General features: G+C 38.2%; 1 protein-coding gene across 1 annotated transcript in view; it reads right to left on the bottom strand.

Annotated features, from left to right (window-relative positions):
• Positions 1 to 21,496, bottom strand: part of MYO10 (myosin X) — a 312,628-nt gene that overhangs the window by 25,176 nt on the left and 265,956 nt on the right. The window contains exons 23-28 of the mRNA XM_082257742.1: positions 20,504 to 20,806; positions 19,177 to 19,216; positions 16,912 to 17,805; positions 12,898 to 13,021; positions 7,849 to 8,092; positions 4,609 to 4,704 (exon numbers count right to left, since the gene is read on the bottom strand). Coding sequence (XP_082113868.1) covers positions 4,609 to 4,704; positions 7,849 to 8,092; positions 12,898 to 13,021; positions 16,912 to 17,805; positions 19,177 to 19,216; positions 20,504 to 20,806 — 1,701 coding nt within the window. The remainder of the gene's footprint in view (positions 1 to 4,608; positions 4,705 to 7,848; positions 8,093 to 12,897; positions 13,022 to 16,911; positions 17,806 to 19,176; positions 19,217 to 20,503; positions 20,807 to 21,496) is intronic.

Genomic DNA, 21,496 nt, shown 5'->3' with positions numbered 1-21,496 from the left:
AGAATCCCTGTTTAAGTTCCAGTTATAATTTTTGCTCCCGGGGTAAGCATAGCAACAAGCCATACAATAAGTATATACTGCTGTGCAGAAGGGCATTAAAGCAATTTGTATGTGCCCATCATATGCTTGCTTTAAAATTAGAAAGATTTAAATTTTAAAATATTTAACTTAAATTGTATGTAAAGCCAAATCTTTTTTTTTTCTAGTTCTTGATAGATTGAAGAAAGGTCATAACATTTGTCAAGTTTATATTGGTGTATGTGTCTTTACTATGGAAATTCACTCTCTACTGGTCCCGGGGACCTCTGTCTCTGGTTCAGAAAGTGAAAAATCCAAAATTGTTGTCACAGGAACAGGAGGTCCATTGAGATGACAACTATCTAGTACCAAGATCAGACTTTTGTGTTGCTGCAATATGCAGTGCGGCACAATACACATGTTAATGTGTTGCAGTGCCAATCATTTTCTATGACACCTTAACACGCTAAAGCAACACACCCACATTGCAATGAGCTGCAACATTCTACCATCATAAAAGTTAAGGTGCAGTTTCCTGTTTGCTGGGGTGCAATGGCAGCCCAATCAAAATGTGTCCTGGCCTATAAGGGGTTATCCCTTTAGCTTGAAGAGATCACCTTAAAGTTGTCCATAAATGAATCAAAGTTTGGCCTGTACCAGGTGAAGTTCGATTCATGTGTGGCCACTGTGGTTAAACGGAAGTTGACCTATTGGTCGACTTCTGTTAAACTGCCGTGTTGATAGTCTCTCACTCGATCTGCGATTAGTATTACAGCAGTTCCTATTCTTGCACTTTGCAATCAATAAGCCCAGTAAACTGTAATAAAATAAGTGAATGTTTATAAATATATATATATATATATATAAGAAACAGCAACCATGTAACACAGCTAGAATTGCTGCTTTTATATGTCCATGCCTGGCCCCTTCCACAGTGGACGTGGACGTGCAGAACGCTTTATATGAATTGCTCTCTTTGTTTACTATCAACATACTCACAATCACTATCTCATCAGTGTTTTGTGACATAGGTCACAAAATAGAATAATCTCAACACAACAAGCAGTACTTGGTGATGACATGTATTTCAGCAATGCATGAACAGAACAGCCACACCCTAGCACATAATCAAAGGGCACCTTCCACTCCACTTTTTATATAAACTTGTGTTGCATTTAAGTTGTAAATAAAGGCAAAATGTTATTTTAGTTTTGGATAGAGTGGAGATAGATTAGAAAACCTGTCAGATTTTTATTGCTCTCTGTGCACCCCCCTTAGGAGATTAGGAGAACGTCCCTCTCTATATGTCCTGTTTACCATTGTCATCGAAAATTAAAGTAAAAGAAAATCCCAAATTTTGGGTTGTCCCCAGAACACTAATAGAGGGGAAATCTTCCAATGGGAACACTAGTTCTGGTGACCTGGGGTCCCCAGGAGTTTGTTTTAATTTGCAAGTATTTCCTCTCACTTCCTGTTTTGCCTATGATACAGGAAGTGACGGGAAATCTCCCCAATGGTACACAGATGACAAAAATAAACTTTCCAGGGGTTATAACCACTGTATCCAAAAATAAACAATGTTTTTTTCCTATAGTTCTACTTTTTACTTTTTCTAACATTTATCATACATTAAATTATTTGAACGTGCTGTGTGACTAGCTTACAACAACTGTGGACCAGTCATAAAAGTATGTTTTAACAAAGAAGCCAATAGGCACTTGTTTTAAGATGGCCATACATGGAATACATTTCAGGTGATTCCTGCTGAATGGGCCAAAATTCAACCCATGGGTGACACTGCTGACATCATCCAACGCGACAAATGCCAATTTTTGAATCTATTTATGACGAAGGAGCTGGGTTGAAAAATATTAGCTGAGTATTTGTCCTAATGTATCTGGCTGCAGTACTGCTTCAGTTACAAAGCTGTAGCTAGAGAAGTTTTAGTGAATGCAAAACTCATGGTCTGCATACTTGTTCTGGGACAGTGCCTCTTAAAACTTGGAAGGGAATAAATCAGTGTGACAGCAAGTCAACTAGTATTTTCAGAAGAAAGGTCAGTAACGACAGTCCTCGTGATTTCCTTAGTAAAAGTTTATCTTGCTGCCTGGGATTTTACTTAATCACCAGCAGATGGCACTGCAACCATACTGGTTCATTAAACAGCAACATAGAGCAAACAAAAAATACATCTTGCTATTTATTAAATAGTATGCACTAGGAATTATAAATATCAAAACAATTTATTCATTGTAACCAGACTTGATGGCTGTTTAACATGAGATATTTTATTTGCAACACTGATATTATAAGCTAACTTATATGTAAACACATAACTACAGAACACCCCCATCTCCAAACATACATGACGTGTTCTGTAATCCAGCAGTGGAGAGAATTTAGGCACCGCTGACGCTTTAGTAGAAGCTCACTGGATTTTGGTTGGGATCAATAGAAATTTTGTGGTACGTGAAGTGTTTTTAAAGAGAAAACATTGTAAAATGTAGATGTTTTGCTTACGGTCTTTCCCCAGACATACATTTTAAATCAATTACATTTAAATAAATAATAAAATATATTACTAGTTTATCTATAAATAAATTTTCAGCTGTGCCATAAATAAAACCGTTCATCATCTTACAAACACATGCTCACCGTCTACTTGTTGGTAATGTCTACTATGGTCTACATCCACTCCCATACAATAGTAAAATGAGTCATATAGGGAAGGGGGCTATAATAGTTAGTCCTCAAGTACATGTATGCTTAGCAGCTCTTGAGTGCTGAGTAGTAAAATCCTAGATGCTTTCTGGCATCCGAGGAGCTGTGTACTGCTGCCAATACAAGTGAAAGGCTATACACAGAAACCGTGATTGCAGGTAAATGATATATGAGCATTTATTCGTGCTTGCGTGTTGGAAGCTTCTCCTCGAACAAGCCCCTTCCACGTTTGGACAGAAGCATCATATGCATGTGCTCAGATAAACAGGTATACAGATACAGAAGCCAAGTTGTTTATCTGAGAATGGTCACATGCAGACATTCACATATATTGGTAGCTGTACACGGCACATCTGAATCTTTGGGTACCAGAAAGCGCTGGGGATATTACGCTTCAGCACACACCAGCTACCAGGCATCCATGTGCATTAGGCCTAGAGCAACAAGGAAAATAAACAAATCCAGTATATTTTTTATATTTTTATTAACTGATAGGTGATGATACTGATAGTGATTTTTTGCTTTTAACATTACTATATTTCCATTTGTTTTAACTGCTACACCACAAAGGAAGGGAGCCATTTAGTTATATGTAAACAGCAAGGATGTGCTGTAACCATCTTATCCAATTAGATGCATAAACCTTTAATAAATCTGATCTGTAGACAGGGTAGGATTTGCCATTAGGCAAGATTGGTCTGCACCTATGAGTGTCACAGACAAAAAGGCAGCTCTCCCCTGTATTCATCACACATTTTTGTCCATTCTCAATAGAAACCCAGTCTTGACATACAGCAAACAACTTTTCTAAGCCAGGTTAGGACTAGTAAAATTAAACCACTTTCTAAGTGCGTTGATCCTAGCAGAGGGGGGGTTGCTTTGGGTGGTAGAGATTGTTAATGGAAATTTGACCCTTTCTGTTCCTGGTTGTCACAAGTCTTCATATCACTGCCCTTTGCAACAGGTTAAAAAAATAAACCTCAAAGGTGTGTTTTTGCGGAATGTGGGGGAACGCCTCCAGCACTGAAAGTATGTAATGGCAAGGGGTGCTGGGGTGTGCTGGAGAGTCTATTAATGCTGGCTGCTGGGGAATCTATTGTTCCTGGAGGGGATCTATTTTTGCATGGTGGACGTCTACTATTGTTGCAGGGGGTGCTATGTTACTGGTGGGGTCAGTTGTTGCTGAAAGGGATCTACTGTTGAGGGAGTGGTCTAATGTTGCTAGCTGTAGGGGATCAATTGTTGCTGGAGGGCATCTATTTTTGCATGGCAGTCTATTGTTGCAGCAGAGGTCTTTTGTTGCTGGTGGGGGGATCATTGTAGTTAGTTGGGCTTATGTTGCTGGGGGGTCAATTGTTGCTTGAAGGGATCTACTGTTAAGGGAGTGATCTATTGTTGCTGGCTGCTGGAGAGTGTATTGATGCTGGGAAATCTGTTGTTGGGGCCAATTGTTGCTGGGGGGGGGTCTATTGTTGCTGGGGGGAATCTATTGTTACTGGGAAGGGTCTATTGTTGCTGGGAAGAGTCTATTGCTGCTGGGGATCTACTGTACGGCTTTTCTTGTTATTGTTAACAAATTCCATACAAATAACTTATCACCACAAAATGATACTTGGTTCTGTAATCTCTAAAAAGGGGGTGCTGGGAGGTGGGTAGGGGGTGGATTCAAGGTGTGTTGCTCAGAGGGGGGTAGGTAGGCCGAGAAAAGAAGTGACTGCAACACAATAAGTGTAATGGGGGATTTCCTCCTGTGGGGCTATTGTGTTCTTTTCTATAGCTACTATGTTGCTATTATGTTGAGAACATACTGTGATTATTTCTAGAGGCTATAGAGGCTATCGACTGCATGCATAGACTGCATTTTCTTACCTTGCATCTTCTGGTGACTCAGCAATTAAATGGTACGTCCGATTTTCCACTACTATATCAATACCATTTTCCTTGCCTGCGTTGTCGATGATCTCCCTAAAATATTTTTTGGACAAAGGCATATTTTTAAAGCAGAACTAAACGCTCTCCATCAACAGTAACTATTTTTAATCCTTATTCTTCTAGCATTAGTAAATAAATAGTAAGGTACAGTATATTATATTTTCTTGTTTTAACCTTTTTTTACATTTCTTCTGTTCTTTCTGGTTTCTGGCCTAAGCTAAAATTATATCATACATCCCAGGAGTCTTCATGGGCATTTTCTTTTCTTTTATCTAGAGCAGAGGAGGAGGGGCTTTCTCAGCTAAGCAAACCCTCCAGCCTGCATGTCTGAGCTAAGGACAGATGGATTCCACTAATGCTACATGAATCATCTGCCTTTTCTCAAGGTGGGTGCTGGGGAGAGATGCCAGGGGAGGTTTAACAAAGTAACCCAGGGGAAGTTCAACAAAATAACCCAGGGAGTCAAACAAAAAAAACCTCACGGATTCCCGCACCAACACAAGCGATACTGATGCAGGGATCTCCCCAGCAGTACTATCGTATTCTCCCCTCCCCATGTCAGTATGCACAGATCATTGCTGCAAGTGCTGATCACATCCTTGTTTTCCAGCATTAAGGTTTGGCAGAAGCCGTCGTTGGAACAGCTTCTGTTGGACAGCAAAAGGATCATTGGACCGGTTCAGCAGGAATGGTACATGTATATCCAGCTTTATTCTTATATATAATAAATGGCAGATTTCAGTGAGAGCTGTCAAAATGAGCTACTGCTGTAGTGTTAAAATCTGATAGATGTTGCAGGCACTGTTTACTTAAAGTATATCTGAACCTTCACCTTGTAAAACAACCTATACAGTTTAAAATGAAAGGCAAAACATTTGTGTATACAAATACCTTTTTGTTTAATATTTTTTATAAGTGATCAAATGACCTCTGTTCTCACCTGCATAAGGGGCTTAGAGAGCTGGGGGTACAGAAATGGCAATACATTGATCTTCCCAATGCGTGTGTGTGTGTTTTGTTGGGCGGGAGTTAGAGTCAGTGCATGAAGAAGTACATCTTTATATTTCCACAATGTCTAGATGTGTAAACATAAGGTACATGTGTCTAGATCAGCCTTTTTCAACCAGGGTGCCCAGGCACCCTGGGGTGCCTTGAGGTTTCTTCAGGTGTGCCTTGGAAAAATGCCTAAAAATTGCCCATAAATTGTATACAAGACGGCTTGTGGATGAAGGCTGCCTTTAAAATACACTGAGTCAAGCAGAAGAAGAAGAAAAACATAGGAACACTAGTCAGAACCAGTTTATAAACGTGTATTTGCTTTGGAAGAATAAATCATCTTTAATGGTGGGTGTCCTACTTGGATGAGTGGATGTTGCTGCATTATGTAAAACTATTAGAATAAGGGTGCCTCGAGACTGTACATCATTTTTAAAGGGAGCCTCGAGATTGTCCTTAATTTTTAAAGGGTGCCTCGATATTGTCCTTAATTTTAAAAGGGTGCCTCGAGATTGTCCTTAATTTTTAAAGGGTGCCTTGACTGAAAAAAGGTTGAGAAACACTGGTCTAGATTCACATGACTTCACGTCTGTATTAGAGAAGCCACAGCTTAAAAGCGAGAACATGCATGCTGAAAATATCTCTGTGTCTGATATCCCTTCTGTTTTAAATTCAGCGATAAGGACGTTCTGGTAATCAAAGTCAATCAAAATTGCGTTCTAATTCAAATACAGTAGAATGTCTAGCTATAACATGCAATGCCATTTTGAATGTAGTGTTTAGGGCCTATTCATACTACTGTAGCATGCTAGCAACATGCTACATATAACATATTTAATATAACAGAATGTTTATAAAATTTTATAAACAAACATTCAAAAAACCATGTTATCAATTTCATGCTTTGCCCTGAAGTTAATATGTAATACGGTAACAAGTGTTACTCTCTATTAAAATGAGCCACAGACATCATTTGAAATGTTCTTGAGATAATACATAATTAGACTGATTAATCCCTGAAAGCTCTCTAATAATTTGTATCCATATTGTTAAAATGCTTATCCATTTTGATCACAGGAGCAACTAGTGAACAATGTATACAGAAAAGGAACTAGCTAATATGACTGCTAGTTATTTAGGGCTAATATTTCCCACTGAGGATTTGTTTCATTCATTTGAAGCCTCCTTTGTAAGTCTCTAAGGAAATGCCTGCTGTACTATGCTCACTAGCAGCGATGGCTGTCTTTGATGTCTTGCTTTGGGTCACAAGATCCAATTGTTCTACCATGCATATATTGCAATACAAGGACAACAATATGATTAATATTAAGGCCCGTGTATACAAGGGCTGATTATTGGCCGAAATCAAACTGGACAGTAGAAGCCGGCAACCATTTGGCTTGTGTGTACAGCTGCCATCCTAACAGAACCCAATCCCACGACTGGCTTCTGTCGAATGAACACTGCAATACAAAAAGGAATGGCTGCACACCACGGCTGGTCCTGGATTCTTTTAGTAAATATCTTTAAACATGACATAACCATTGGTTATGATTAAGCACAACATTTGTGTGAATCGTGTCAACCATTATTGACCCATCAGTGTCCTGTTAGTGAACATATTTAATAAAAGGATCTAGGACCAGCCGTGGTGTTCAGCCATTCCTTTTTATATTGTACAGTTGGCGGAGGCGAGCTGGGGTGAGAACACACGTGTGGAGTCTATCAAGCAAATCCCTCTAACCTTCTCTTTAAATGTCGAACGAACATGTTGGAAAACCAGGAACTGACCAGCATCGGATCAGCACTGGCAGTCAATGGCTGTGAGCACTGACCCGTGTGTTCTGGCAGGGGGCAGCTCCCCCTGTCAGAACATGGTACAAAGCAGGGGAGATTTCTGCACTAACATTGCTTGTGTTAGTACAGCAATTTGTCAGTTTTTTTGTTCAGCCTGCTGTGTTGAAGGAAAAAAAAAAAAAAAACTTTTAGTGTGTACCAGGCTTGAGGAAAAGAATTTGCCAATCAATACTAAGCATACCATTTTTTTTACATTTGCAAAGGATGTGTGATGTGCTTGACATGATTAAGAAAGGCAAGAAGTTGTCATCTAAATTTGTGTTTATCAACCTAGATAACTATAGCTCATCAGCCACAGTTCTGAAAACGTTTTCTTGAACGTACTTGGCTTCCCGCAGTTCTATGGTCCCCTTCAGTTTTTCTTCACTATCACTTTCAAAGTACATGAGCTTGGACTGACGAAGAACAAACCAGCGTTTTTTCCAGTTCCTTCTAGAAAGAGTTGATGATCCACCACCTTTTTTATAAAGCCAACCCTGTTTCAAGGCCTCCTGCTTAGACCTGAACCATAAGAATGTCTCATCTTTCAAGACACACCAACGCTTCTTCCATGTGTTCATCATTCCACCTGCCAGAAGCACAGTAAAACATTTATTATTGCATGGAATGGTCCATGTAGAAAAAAATATCTATAGGAATAAGTATTTTATCATTTTACTTTAGCATTTAGAATTGTATTCTGATATGGTAAACACAAAGAATTACAACTGAGGCAACTGGCATTTCAGTAGACAGCCTTGTCTATTCTAATCTGCTTTGGGGCTGTCTAGTTGATCGATAGTGTTTCAGAACTCTAGATTCAGGATCCAGTAATAGAGCAAATCTTGCCCTCCAGTAGGTATATGTACACTAACTATTCCATTAAGGCTTATGTAAACAGATATGAAAAAAGCACAGGTAATAGATTTTACAGTTTGACTTTGAGCATCAATATTATAGAACGCTAATTCTAAGCACCAGTCACAAAAATAACCGCCCACACTATAGATTTTCAAGCTATATATATATATATATATATATATATATATATAATTTTTTGTTGAAACACACTAATATTTCTTTTGATAGCATAGGCATTTTAAGAACAAAATGCAATTCACAAAAACACATAATTTTTGTTCATAGATTATTTGAATCAGTGATATATCTGTTCATGAACTGAGCATTGAGAACCACTGCCATAGAACATCATTTATACTGTAAGTGCGATGCACAAATCCATTTTTTTTTTATTTCTTTAACATTTCACCCGACATTGAACAGGTAAATACTAGAGTATTACTATATTATTTATATATGAAGAAAACATTTTGTTCTTGACAAATAGAGTTTTTATGGGGGGGGGGGGGGGGGATGGAGAGGCAAAGGGAAGGTTAGCATAAGAATCTGATGGGTCATTAAAGTGAATCTGGTTCCCTGCATTGATAAGTTTCTTTTAAGTCCAGCTAGCCTGATAAAATCATAGAAATACTAATAATCATATGTTTCTGGCAAACCACTAAATATGCAATAAGCATGGAAAATGACTTTATGGAGGCTGCAAGAAAACAAGTTTGACAGCTTCAGTTAAGTATTCCCCTTAAGCTAGAAACTGCTACCACCCGGTAAAATGACATCAGTGACAGTGCACTATGTTTGCTCTCTCAATTCTATATCCACAATACAATGCTCATATTATTTACGGATACATTAGTCTTATGTGTTTTACGTCTGTGTCTAATGATCTGTTAGTGTCTGAAATGTGATCTGCCGGGGTAGTCTGATGGATTTGCTTGTATTCGAAACTGTCCTGGTTGACAGCAGTATTTGACACATGGAAAATAAAATGTACAAAAGCACCATAGTAGGCATAATCTGACTTAGAATTATGAATTTTAGTACTGTGGATTATTAGAGATAACACTTATTCTATTCATTCTCATGGAAAATCTTGTTTGAAACACACACATTTGCAAATTGAAATCTGGGGTCCAAACACAAAAAAAAATGGAATACATTTAAGCTGGCCATAAACAGAGATTGATTCCCCTATCAACACAGCCAGTGTTGCCGGGGGAATCCCTCTTGTGGAGCCATTGTGTTAGTCGCTAGCAATAATCACATGTAAAATCTGACAGGATGGTTGTACCCAAGTCGATCAATGGATCGACTTGGGTACATTCAGCCTGCCTGCACATGCGGAACTGGCCGAGATTCAAACTATCAATGGCTGGATTTACTCTGAAACAAACAAGTGAATAATAAACAGCTCTGGATCTATAATCTGGCAATACAATTTGAGGGTTGGGGGAAGAAGACTGCGCCAATCTCCTATTTTATTATATATTACTTATATAAGTCTTCAATGAATAAAACATTTGAAGTGGTTCTAAAGACTTATCTTTTTTTACCTTCATGCATTGCCCCCCCCCCAAACTTACCTGAGCCCCTTCCTAATCCATCGATGTGCACAAGAGCCTCGGCTCTCTGGGGACTCTTCCTCCTCATTGGATGAGCTGCTATCAATCACAGCCAGAGAGCTAATGAGGGAAGAGAGGGGGCGGGCCGAGGTGTGGCTCTGTGTGTGAATGGAAACGCAGAGTTTCCGCTCTGGGAGGAGCATGCTTAGGTGCCCCCATTGCAAGTTGCTTGCTCTGGGGGCACTCAGTAAGAGGGAGGGGCCAGAAGTGCTAGCGAGGGGCCAGAGGAGAGGAGGATCAGGGCTCCTCTGTGCAAAACCAAAGCTTTTTTTTATAAAGCAAGTCTTTAGAGTCCATCTAAGAAATTGACATTTCTTCATAACACACTTAAAGAAAAATTGTACTCACTCTCTCCTCTAATTAACGTAAATCCATAATAGGTAGTATATGCCCTCTGTATCATATTAGGTACTAAACAGTTGTCAATGGATGTGCTGCTATCCTAGCAAATACTAAAGTGAAAATTGTATAGGTGCCTCCATCTTGCTTTTCTTTTGAGTAAGCCTGCCATACAATACACAATTTTCTTATTAAATTTCCTTCATATTTACATCCAACTATGTAGTGCAGGATCCTGCCTAATTGCATACAAGCTAAAAGTGTTTAGGTTTGACCTCATATAATATGGTTTTGGTAATTCTACAGAAAATTTGTATAATGTAAGACAAGCCTAAGTGCAGAGGGACATGTTGGCCCTCAAGATTTCTACAGAAAGCAGACAGCAGAGGTAAATAATCCTCATGTCCACATCATCAGCTGGGGAAAAGTCAAATTATATTAGATTTGCAGGTTATCTTATAAAGCATACAGGTATCAGATGCTGAAAATAGAAACACTTATAGTTAGCTCTCATTGAGCTCCAAAAGAATATTTGATTAGCTCCCCTATTATATTCTGAGTTTGGGGTTTGCTTGTGGCACAGTATCAATTACTAGGCTAGTATACAGAAATCTGTGTTGCTAATAAAGTATTATTGCTGTTAATGATAATAACATTAATAACACAAAACTTAAAAGGGATTGCTATAGGTTTCAAAAAAGGTGACATTTTGCTGAAGAATTAAACATTGGTATTATACTATTGATGTAGCTACAATTAACCTTGATTTGATTCAGGTCACGTGCTTCTCCCTCTCCAGATGTCAGCTATAGACATGCAATAAGCACGACCTGTAATGATTAGAGATACCCCTCAGCATGATCTCTTTGAGGCTCATTATGCAGAAGTGCCCGAGCGTGTGCCCTGTAATCAGTGAACTTCTTTCCACACAGCGTGACACTTGTACACCCCCCTCTGAATTTTATACACCACTGACAAAGGCAGCACAAGACAAGGGACTGCTTATAATTACTTTAGTAGATCCCACTGGCACAAAAAGGTACACTGAGACCAGTATTCTACAACCACTTTATAGAACTGGAACCAAAACTTAGTATTCACTTAAATTATCACTTAAGATGACCACATGCAGTGGACATGAGAAAATAGTTTGACTAATAAACGTTTATATTTTAGCACTAATCTCCACAAAGAGCCTGGTGTTTAATTTCTGTGACAAAGGATCTGCAACACTGACTTTGTAAGGACCAGTAAGACCTTCTGTCTACTACTGTTTACATACTGAGTCCTACTATAGATCTAAAACAACAGTCTTCATTATTTCTAGGAGTGAAACTTCATTTTTGCTAGAAATACATTCCCTTTTCTATTCCCTAAATATTAAGCTACATCTTTTAGTATACGCGTTGTCACCTTTGTGTAATAAAAACTAAAATGCACCTTAGCCATTCCTCCTTAACTGTAAGTAAGTTACCTAAGACATTCTAGTGATCAACTGTTGAAGAGGCTGTATTCTATGTAATAGCCTGCCTGTAATTTAACCTCAAACCCTGGGCAGACTTTTCAGAGAGAAATTTGGCAAACTAAAGAAGCATTGACATGACTACAAACTATCAAATGGGAAAATCTGCAAGCTAACTATTGATGCTATACTGTAGAGAAATGTGCAATTCTTAGAAGTTACAGTATATTCAAACTGAAGAGTAAGTAAAATATATTTAATATAAATATATAAATTCATTTATATTTCAATGTATTTATAACTGTGTAGCAGCTATACAGTAAGTGTTATAATAGTTTTTTTTTATTTAAATTAAACTGGGGCTCTGCTTCATATGTACAGTATAATCATTGCATGTTCAGTGCCATGGCTTTGTTCTGCACTGACACTGATGTTAGAAAGGAGTAACCTGCCATGAAACATAAATAACCCAATTAAAGATATGCCCAATTTACTTATAAAAATTGTAAACCCTTTTTACAATAAAGTTATATACAGGAGTAAAGCTGGCTAAACACTGATCAAAATGACTGGTTCAGCAGGGACTAGCCAAATTTCGATCATTAATTGACTTCTTTTGAAAGAACATGTAAAGCCCCTTCCCCTCCACTGATCCCCGCTGAGCAGGCGGATTACAGGTCCGTGTCTGCTCCACAATGCAGAGTGCACATGGATATAGTCCCGCTCTCCTCTATGGGGCAATCGGATTCGGATAGAAACGGACTGCCTGTCTGTTTCCATCCAATCAGATCCACCAGACGGATGGAGAATAGTACCACCATCCGTCTGTTTTTGGTAGACATAGAAGAGACTGGAGGGTCCGATCAGGTCCGCCTGAAAAACTGACTCTGAATCAGTTTTTTTGCGTTCAGCCCATTTAAATGGCCAGCTTTACAAAGGACTGAGAAAGACCAGTGCATGAATACAAAACAAGTGCATTAACAAACACCATTTTTCTAATTAAATAAACATGTATAGCTATGAGTGTCAGAAAAATAATAAAGAGGTTTTGGTTTAGTTATACACCTTCATGCAGATAAGGCTTATCAAAACCATACCACATGAGTAACCTACCTTTCATGTAAAGAAAACTGTGGAAATAAGGCAATGTAACACAACTGTAGACAGAATCCCTTCTATAAGAGAGCTCATCATCTGTGTCAAACCTTGAATCAAAGTCTTCTTCACTGTCTTCAAACTGGAAGGAAACAATGTGGCAGTGTTAAGAAAGCCATCAATTTTGTTTATTTATACCTGCATCATTCAAGCATTTTATCTGCAAACATGAATGCCCATCACAGTGAGACTTTTTTTCATAGTGTTTCTTGGTGATCATTTTCTGTGAAAGTTTAAATGTAAAGGATTTTTTTAAATTGGGAGAAAATTCAAATATATTACAAATCTATTTTATTCATTCTATAAGTTAAAATTAATTAATTGGCCAGGTACTACTGACTAAGAAAGAGTAGCGATATCTGGCCAGATCCATGATTAAAAGATAACAAATATGTATAGAGTAGTAACTAAAAGTAATATTTGCATCTGTAGAACATATTTACTACAGCTGGCCTCTATTAGTGTCCTTTAAGTTTGCAGGGCTCTCTTAAACCTCTGGTCTAGAATTATATCATAACTGTTTTGCCTGACTTTAATTTTTGCTGCACAAACAATCAACACTATATAAATCCTGTTCTATAATAATAATAATGACTAATAGCAGAAACTTGCCATCAGGTAAATTGCATTTCCTAAAACAAGCAAATTTTTAAGATCTGCACAAATGTAGAAAACATGTATGTGTCTGACAGAAGTACCAAAACTAACCTTTTTAACTGTTGACTTGATGTTGAAGTTAATGGAGTAAATCATGCAGATAAACTTCTGTATTTGATATTTTAGTGCATGTGAGTATGATTTTATGTACATGCGGACCTCAACATTATTCATGTCACTAAATGTTACCACCCTTGGGTGGCAGTCTCTCTTAAAGGAGATGTATAGCAAAAGCTTTTTTGGCTATATTTCTTCTGAGGATCACAGGAGTGCACTTAGTTCTGCACTTCTGTGTCCCAGACTCAGCCAGCTGACTTTACAGAGCTCTGCAGGATGCTGACAATGTCGACATCCGCCTAGATGTCTGACTGGTAGCTGGCTCAGCCTCTCAGCGTGCAACTGAGAACCTGAGCCAGCTGCTCCCACCCCCTGCAAAGCTCAGTGCTTCATGAGCACTGGAGGGACATTGACAGTCGCTGGCTCTCTGCTCTCTGAAGATCAAGAACTGAGTGATCAGCAGCCTTTGATCCCTCAGTCGGGGGCAGCTGCAGTATAAGATTGATGCTGCAGCTTTCTAAGTGAGTATGTACATTTGTTCTTTTGAAAAACCCGCACTTCTCTTTTGAGAACCTAAAACAATGTGCCACATCTGCATATGTTTTCCACCTGCCAATAAGTGTAGACACACAAAACAGTGGTCATATTTATAAAACAGAATTTCACTTAACAGAGACCTGTAATGAAATAAAGGGATTGACATTCTTCTTAAAGTGCAAGTTGTCTGGCTGAATCTGGCTGTAGTACTATCAGTAAATAAAGTCAGATTGCTGTCACAACTTCTGCTCTGCAAACATGCTCTAGGTCAGTGATACAAGTACTGAAGTTAGGATCATTTTTTTGGGGGTGCTAGTTTGCGCATGATGTTAACTGGCAAAAGCCTGTTCTTTACCCAACATGCACATCCCCTTTTCAGTATGACTGTGAATCGTACCCCTCTGTGTAAAGGAAAACAACAGTCAAACCTTTAAATTTCCTACATTTCTTGCTGGTTGATATCATATGAACATTTGTTTTATTAGGTGACCAAGTTGACCAATAGGGAATTTATTGTTTTCAGTGTGATAGCTAACACGTAGGGGCATATTTACGAAGGACGGATTCACAACACATTCACTGCAGGTGAATTTTCCAGACGCATCTATTTAAAATGGCAGTGGTTGATTTACCCACAGTGAATGTTTGATGAAAGTCACATTTACTGCTTTATAAATATATATACCCCTATTGACTAGCATTATGAGATAAAATGACAAACTACTATATGCAGAAACAAGGTTTTTAAAACATCGGTACACACTGATAAGGTTATCTATATCAAATTGATCTCTTTTACATGGATATTTTAAAAAAAGCTTTAAAAGAACTTTACATTCCCTTTAATTTAGAGAATCATTACAACAACCTAGTATGCAGCAATCTAAAACTTGTTATCAGTTATAGTTAACTTTATCTTTAGCTTTCTAGTAATCTCTGTTTGCACAGTGTGTGGCTAAATTAAACATGATCAATACTTTTGTTTTGTAAAGTTTAACATATTTCCATATTTTCTAAAAAGGTAGACAAACAGAAAAAAATGTGGAAACACTGGGGCTGATTTACTAAGTGCAAATAGACTGTTCACTTTGCAAGGGTAATTGCACTTTGCAAGGAAATTCTCCCCAGAGCTTAGTGAATGAGTGGAAGCTCTGCTGACTTTCATCATCCAATAGTGTGCAAGCAAAAATGCTGTTTTTTTTTTCTTTCTTGTACATGATTAGGTATTTTCTTTGCAAAGTGAAATAACACCACATTCACTAAGCTCTGGGGGAAATTCCCTTGTAAAGTGCAACTTTCCTTTAACCACTTGCCGACCGCCAGCAGTACATACACTGCCGCAGGTCGGCTCTGTCCCGTAAAACGATGCAACTGTACGTCGCTTCGCAGGACCACTAGTGAGGCACCCGCGATTGCCACCGGGCACCCGCGATCACTCCAAGTGGAGACAGAATAGCGGTTTGCCGTTGTAAACATGGCAGACTGCTGTTCTGTCAGTAATGAACACAGGGATCCTGTGTTCCTCCCATTTAGGAACACATGTCTCTGTGTTCATTCAGTGAATACAACCCTCACACAGAAAGCACCCCTTAGGGACACATGTATCCCTTTGATTGCCCCTGGTGTTAACCCCTAAATAGTGCATATTTATAACACTGATTACTGTAGTAATGTCACTGGTCCCCCCCAAAAGTGTCAAAAATGTCAGTTAGGTGTCCGATCTGATAACTTTTGCGCAAACCAATCAATATACACTTATTGGGATTTTTATTTTACCATAAATATGTAGCAGAATACATATTGGCCTAAAATGAGGAAAAAAATTGATTTTTAATTATTTTTTATTGGGAATTTTATAAAAGAAAGTAAAAAATATTGTTTTTTTTTCCCAGAATTGTCGCTCTTTTTTTGTTTATAGTGCAAAAAATACAAATTGCAGAGGTCATCAAATACCACCAAAAGAAAGCCCTATTTGTAGGAAAAAAAAGGACATCAATTTTATTTGGATACAGTGTTGCACGACTGCGCAATTGTCAGTTAAAGAACCACTGTGCGGTATCGCAAAAAAAGACCTGGTCACTAGGGGGGTAAAACCTTCTGGTCCAGAAGTGGTTACAAAAGAACAGCCTATTTGCCTTTAGTAAATTACCCCTATTGATTTACTTTCCATTTAAATTATATAGAGTTTGTTTGGATATTTTTACAAAGCCTAGTAGCCTACCTATTGTATGAGTAGTTCATATGGCATAGAGTGGCTGTATTCATCATTCTGCTGTCATAATTAGATTCAGCTGTTAGGTAGCAAGTCACAATTAGCTTAGCTTGTTCTATTATGTTGAAGATATTTCTCCGCTCATGCAGTAGCTTCCTCACTTCTAATTAGAACTGAAGAAACTACTTGGATGAGTGGCAAAACTTCTTCAACATCATAGAACATGTCTATTTGAATGTGACTAACTACTACTAGCTATACCATAACCTGTACACATGAAAACCTTCACAGACATAATTCAGTTTACTTTCTGTATGCAGCATGCATGCTTTAGCAGGTAAATGATTAACTTGGTGTGTCTGGAAGCCTAAGTAATACAAAAAACAAGCTATTCCAAAAAACAAGCTAATTTCTAGGGATAACAAATCCATTTTTTTTGTATTTTAATATGGCAAATAACAAATTTACAGTAAAGCGTAAAAAATTTTTAAAGTCATAGTAGAACTTACCGAAGACTGTGCACCTTCTGAACTGAATCTGTATGCAGATGAGCTGTTGTATGTCCCTATGGAACACTGGTAATCCGGAGACCACTGACTACTGTGTGAGTTAGAAAATGTTACACTGCTTCCAGAGGTGATGGCCCCATCTTGATAATCATCATGATCATAATCATAATCCACATCTGGAATAATAAGGTTTTCAAGAACAATTGATCCATTGTGTGCTTTTTCTGGTGCACAGTAAGTAGACTCTCCCCCAGTTGTTTTCTTAAAAGGTTTTGCCTCTTGTCCTTTAGAGACCAATGTATTACTTGCCACAGTTGGAGGTCCTGGCCCAACTGTGTAGTTCATATAGGGATCCTCTTCAGAGGAATCATCACTGGTCCTAATTCCACTTGTTCTTTGGTCTGAGTGCCCATGTTCACTAGGGTTAGGTGAATCCTTAAATGCATCATCATCAGCAACAAACCCTTCATCTACCTCTTCCTCAGGGTATGGCTGATTAAAGTTAAAGTTCGGTTTTTCACAGCTAGCAATGCCATTAAGGTCATCTGGAAGGGCATCACTAACAGAGAGGGACTTCTCAATGTTCTTAACACATTCATCAATCTCATCAAAATTAAGAGACTCGAGAAACTCCTGAGCTGCTCTACATGCTTCTTCTTCTAATCGTTTCAACTCCTGGTCACGGAGCTCCTGCAGCCGTTGTAAAGATGCCTCTGTCAAAGATAGTTCTTGCTTTTCCTTCATGCGCTGTAAGTCATCAATTTCTTTTTCTAGTCTGAGAATTTCTTCCACCTGCTTGCTCTCCTTTTGTTTCTCTAATTCAACTTTTTCTCCGGTCTCTCTCTGAGCTTCCAACATGGTTGTAAGCTCCTGTTGTCTTCTTGCTTCCTCAACCTACAATCATGGACAACAAGGAAGTATTACTCTCTTCTTAAACTTAACAATGATGCTATATTTGTAGTTCACTGTTCAATAAATTAAATACTTATCTTTTACTGCTTGTCCCATGACATCAAAAATTTACAAAAAAATCAAATACAACATAGACCTAAAAAACTTTATGGATACTAAAAAAAGACAACTAGAACATGCAAATAGGAGATAACAGTTGGCAAAAAAGAACATAAATAGAATGTTCACACAATAAATTGTGTGAAGGGTCACTACAATTATAAATAATGAGAAAAGAGAATCCCGGATTACTTATTTCATCTGCATATGATTGGATAATTTAAATAAATGTTCACACATTGTATTATGTAAACCTTTTCAATCACCTATTATTAAATTACTGCTAATAAATAACCCTCAATACCTTATTAGCACACAACACAGTACTTGGGAAAGCTGTGTGAGTTGGAATTTTACATAAGGATAAAAGAGACTGAACCTGTCATCTAGCAGATTTCACTAGCACAAGCATCAAGTGACGATAGTCTTTAGAATTCAATGGGGAAAGCTTCTGTCATCCAATGTCATCCAAACCTGAGTCAGCAAAGCAGCCAAGCCACTAGTATTTTCAAAAGGAGGACAACAATGATAGCCTGTAGCACTCTAGCTCTTTAATGTCAGGTTTAATTTACAACCTGAGAAATATATATATATATATATATATATATATATATATATATATATATATATATATATATATATATATATGTTTACAAATGGGTAAAATGATGACTGGATTAAATTAAAGGAATTGTAATGTCAGGAAGGTTTTTTTTAATCATAATGTACAGTATTCTATGCATAACCCTTATGTGTGTGTAGCAGCCCCCCAGCACCCCTTATACTTACCTGTGCCCCTCTTTGTCCAGCGATGTCCACGAGTCACCTGACTGTCCTGGGACTCTCCCTCAAGATTGGCTGAGATACAGCCGTGGCGCCATTGGCTCCCGCCTCTGTCAAAGTCAGTGATCCAATCAGGAGAGAGAGGGGCAGTCACACAGAGCTGCAGCTTGGCTCTGGTGCCCCCATAGCAAGCTGCTTGCTGTGGGGCACCCAATAGAAGGGAGAGGCCAGGAGCAGGAATGAGGGACCTGAGAAGAGGAGGATCTGGGCAGATCTGTGCAAAACCAACTTCAGAGAGGAGGTAATTATAACATGTTTGCTATTTAAAAACAAAAACCAAAAAAAAAATGAGACTTTACAATTACTTTAAGCCTTTATTCAGTCAGAATCTGTGTATCAGGTATTAGGGGTTAGGTGGGTACCCTAAATTTATCATACTTCAATAATGTAAGTAATCTGTGCATCCTTTACCTGCTTGGCTTGTAGTTCTGCCTCTTGTCTTTGTCTTTCCCTGTGGAGACAGATAATCCACATATATAAATTACTGCAATGTTTTCACTTTTACAGAAAATTTGCAATACCATAGTTCTCACTAAATAGAAGCATCCTAGTTGTACTAACAAAGCAGTAATAAGCCTACTTACTCAGCATTGAGCTTATCCTTCACATTTCAAAATTAGATGCAGTAATTCTGGGGGTAGGCCTTACCCCCTCCCCCCTATCCCTGTTGAACTTGTGAAGAGGGTTTTGTGTACACTCGCCTATTCAAAAAAATGCAAGCTAAACTAAAATACATTTTACAATGCCTCTAACCCAGTGGTTCTCAACTCCGGTCCTCGGGACCCACCAACAGGCCAGGTTTGCAAGATAACTAAATTACATCACAGGTGATCTCATTTGCTGCTCAGTGATTGTGGTATTCTAGTCTGCATCCCCCAAGGTAATACTTAAAATCTGGCCTGTTAGTGGGTCCCGAGGACCGGAATTGAGAACCACTGCTCTAACCAACAGCAGCACTGGGTGGCAAAGTGAGGTTTGGTGTAAGCTACAACATCACCTAGGTATTTAAATAACTGCAGAACCAGCAGTACAGCTGTTTGAGGGCACAAATCCCTAGCGACTGATATGGCCTCTAACACCCATGTGCTTCTGATTTATAGTGATATTTGTATCAGATGCTCTGGACTCGCCTCACTCTCAGTTATAACATATTACATAGCATTTTTCCACTTTCAGTTGCCTAGGAGTTCATTGATGAATGTTTCACCCAGAATTCATACAATTTTCCTCCAAGAGTCTCACATTTTTACACAAGATTTAATTTGAAAAAATGTGTGAATCTTAGTTAAAAGTTATGTGACTCTTGTGTAAAATAATTAATAAACAGACCCTCAGTGTCACACAAAAACCTGTTTAATGTGTAATTGCGGTGTATACTTCATTCTTTTGCTCAAATTACACAGAAATGACACCTGTCCATACATAAAGGCCTATTCATACATGTTTTTCATTAGTCTCAGTTCATTCATTCCTATGGAAAATGTACTATTAAAAATGAAACAAACAGGATACTCTACAAACAAATAACATTAAAACCCATAGATGTGTACAGTTTCTAACACCTACAATTTGTGTCTCTTTTTGAAAAAAGAAAAGTATAGGAAATGCAACCCTATTGATAACAGCTATAAATAAAAATGATATATTTTTAAAACATACCGCTCTATTTTTGCAGAAAACAGATAAATGCCACTTTAGAAGTATAGAAAATACCTTTGACTTTGTGTAGATCACATACCTTTCTTCTGCTTCTTTCTTTAGCCGTTCTTCTTCCTGTCGTTTTCTTTCCTCCTCTTTCTTAAGCCTTTCTTCCTCCTCTCTCCTCCTCCTTTCTTCTTCCTCTCTTCTTTTCTTCTCTTCCTCTTCTTTCCGCTTCTGCTCCCTTAGCTGTTTGTACAAACGTCGGGCTAGCTGCCCACGCAGCTGCTTCTGGAAGGTCAGGGCAGCTTTTTTGAGACGTAAAAACTTTGTCCTCCACAGGAAAGCCCGGTAGTTCTTCTGTATCACCACAATGCAATGAAGCACCTTTCTGTACTGCTTCCTGATGAAACAAACAAGATTGTTCCACACACCAGAATCGATAAAACATAATCCATTCTATTGATGCCTCCCGTTTACAGCAGGTGTCACTTGCAGAGGAACAACCGAAATATAAATTACATCCACTATAAACGCCATGCACAGTCAACAGACAACAGCTAAATCCTGGCTAAGCTAATACCAAACACAGTGCTATCTTTCTTTACTCTGACACGACAGTGTCTTGTAAGAGAAGAATAAGCTCTGATATATGCCATGCTTACAGAAGAAGTAATTACACACAGCAGGATGCCTTTCTGGGTGACATATTGTCTTATATGTACAGCCAGGGCTCATATGCACATGAAAAGAGATTACCTCATTATGCAAACAGCTATTGAACTATCTACCATTGACTTTTCGCAGACATACAAAGGTAAACAGATGCCTGCTATTGGTCAAGATTTAATACATAATGTATGATACGTTGTTATCTGAGCTTACAAAAACCTATAAATAAAAGATATTACTAAATACATGTTGGTTTTTCACTATTAAAAGAGAGTTAGCTTAACTTGACCAATGTGAAAATATAATGCTTGCACAGTGCAAATAGCAATAGTCTGTAGTATCTCATGATAACACGGCATCAGCTTTTAGAACTACATCATTGCTTCATTGAAGGGGTAATTTACTAAAGCAAAATAGACTG

Source organism: Pelophylax lessonae (genome assembly GCF_965119305.1).
Source record: "Pelophylax lessonae genome assembly, chromosome: 5".
NCBI lineage: Eukaryota > Metazoa > Chordata > Amphibia > Anura > Ranidae > Pelophylax > Pelophylax lessonae.
This window is presented reverse-complemented; position numbering and strand designations above follow the sequence as displayed.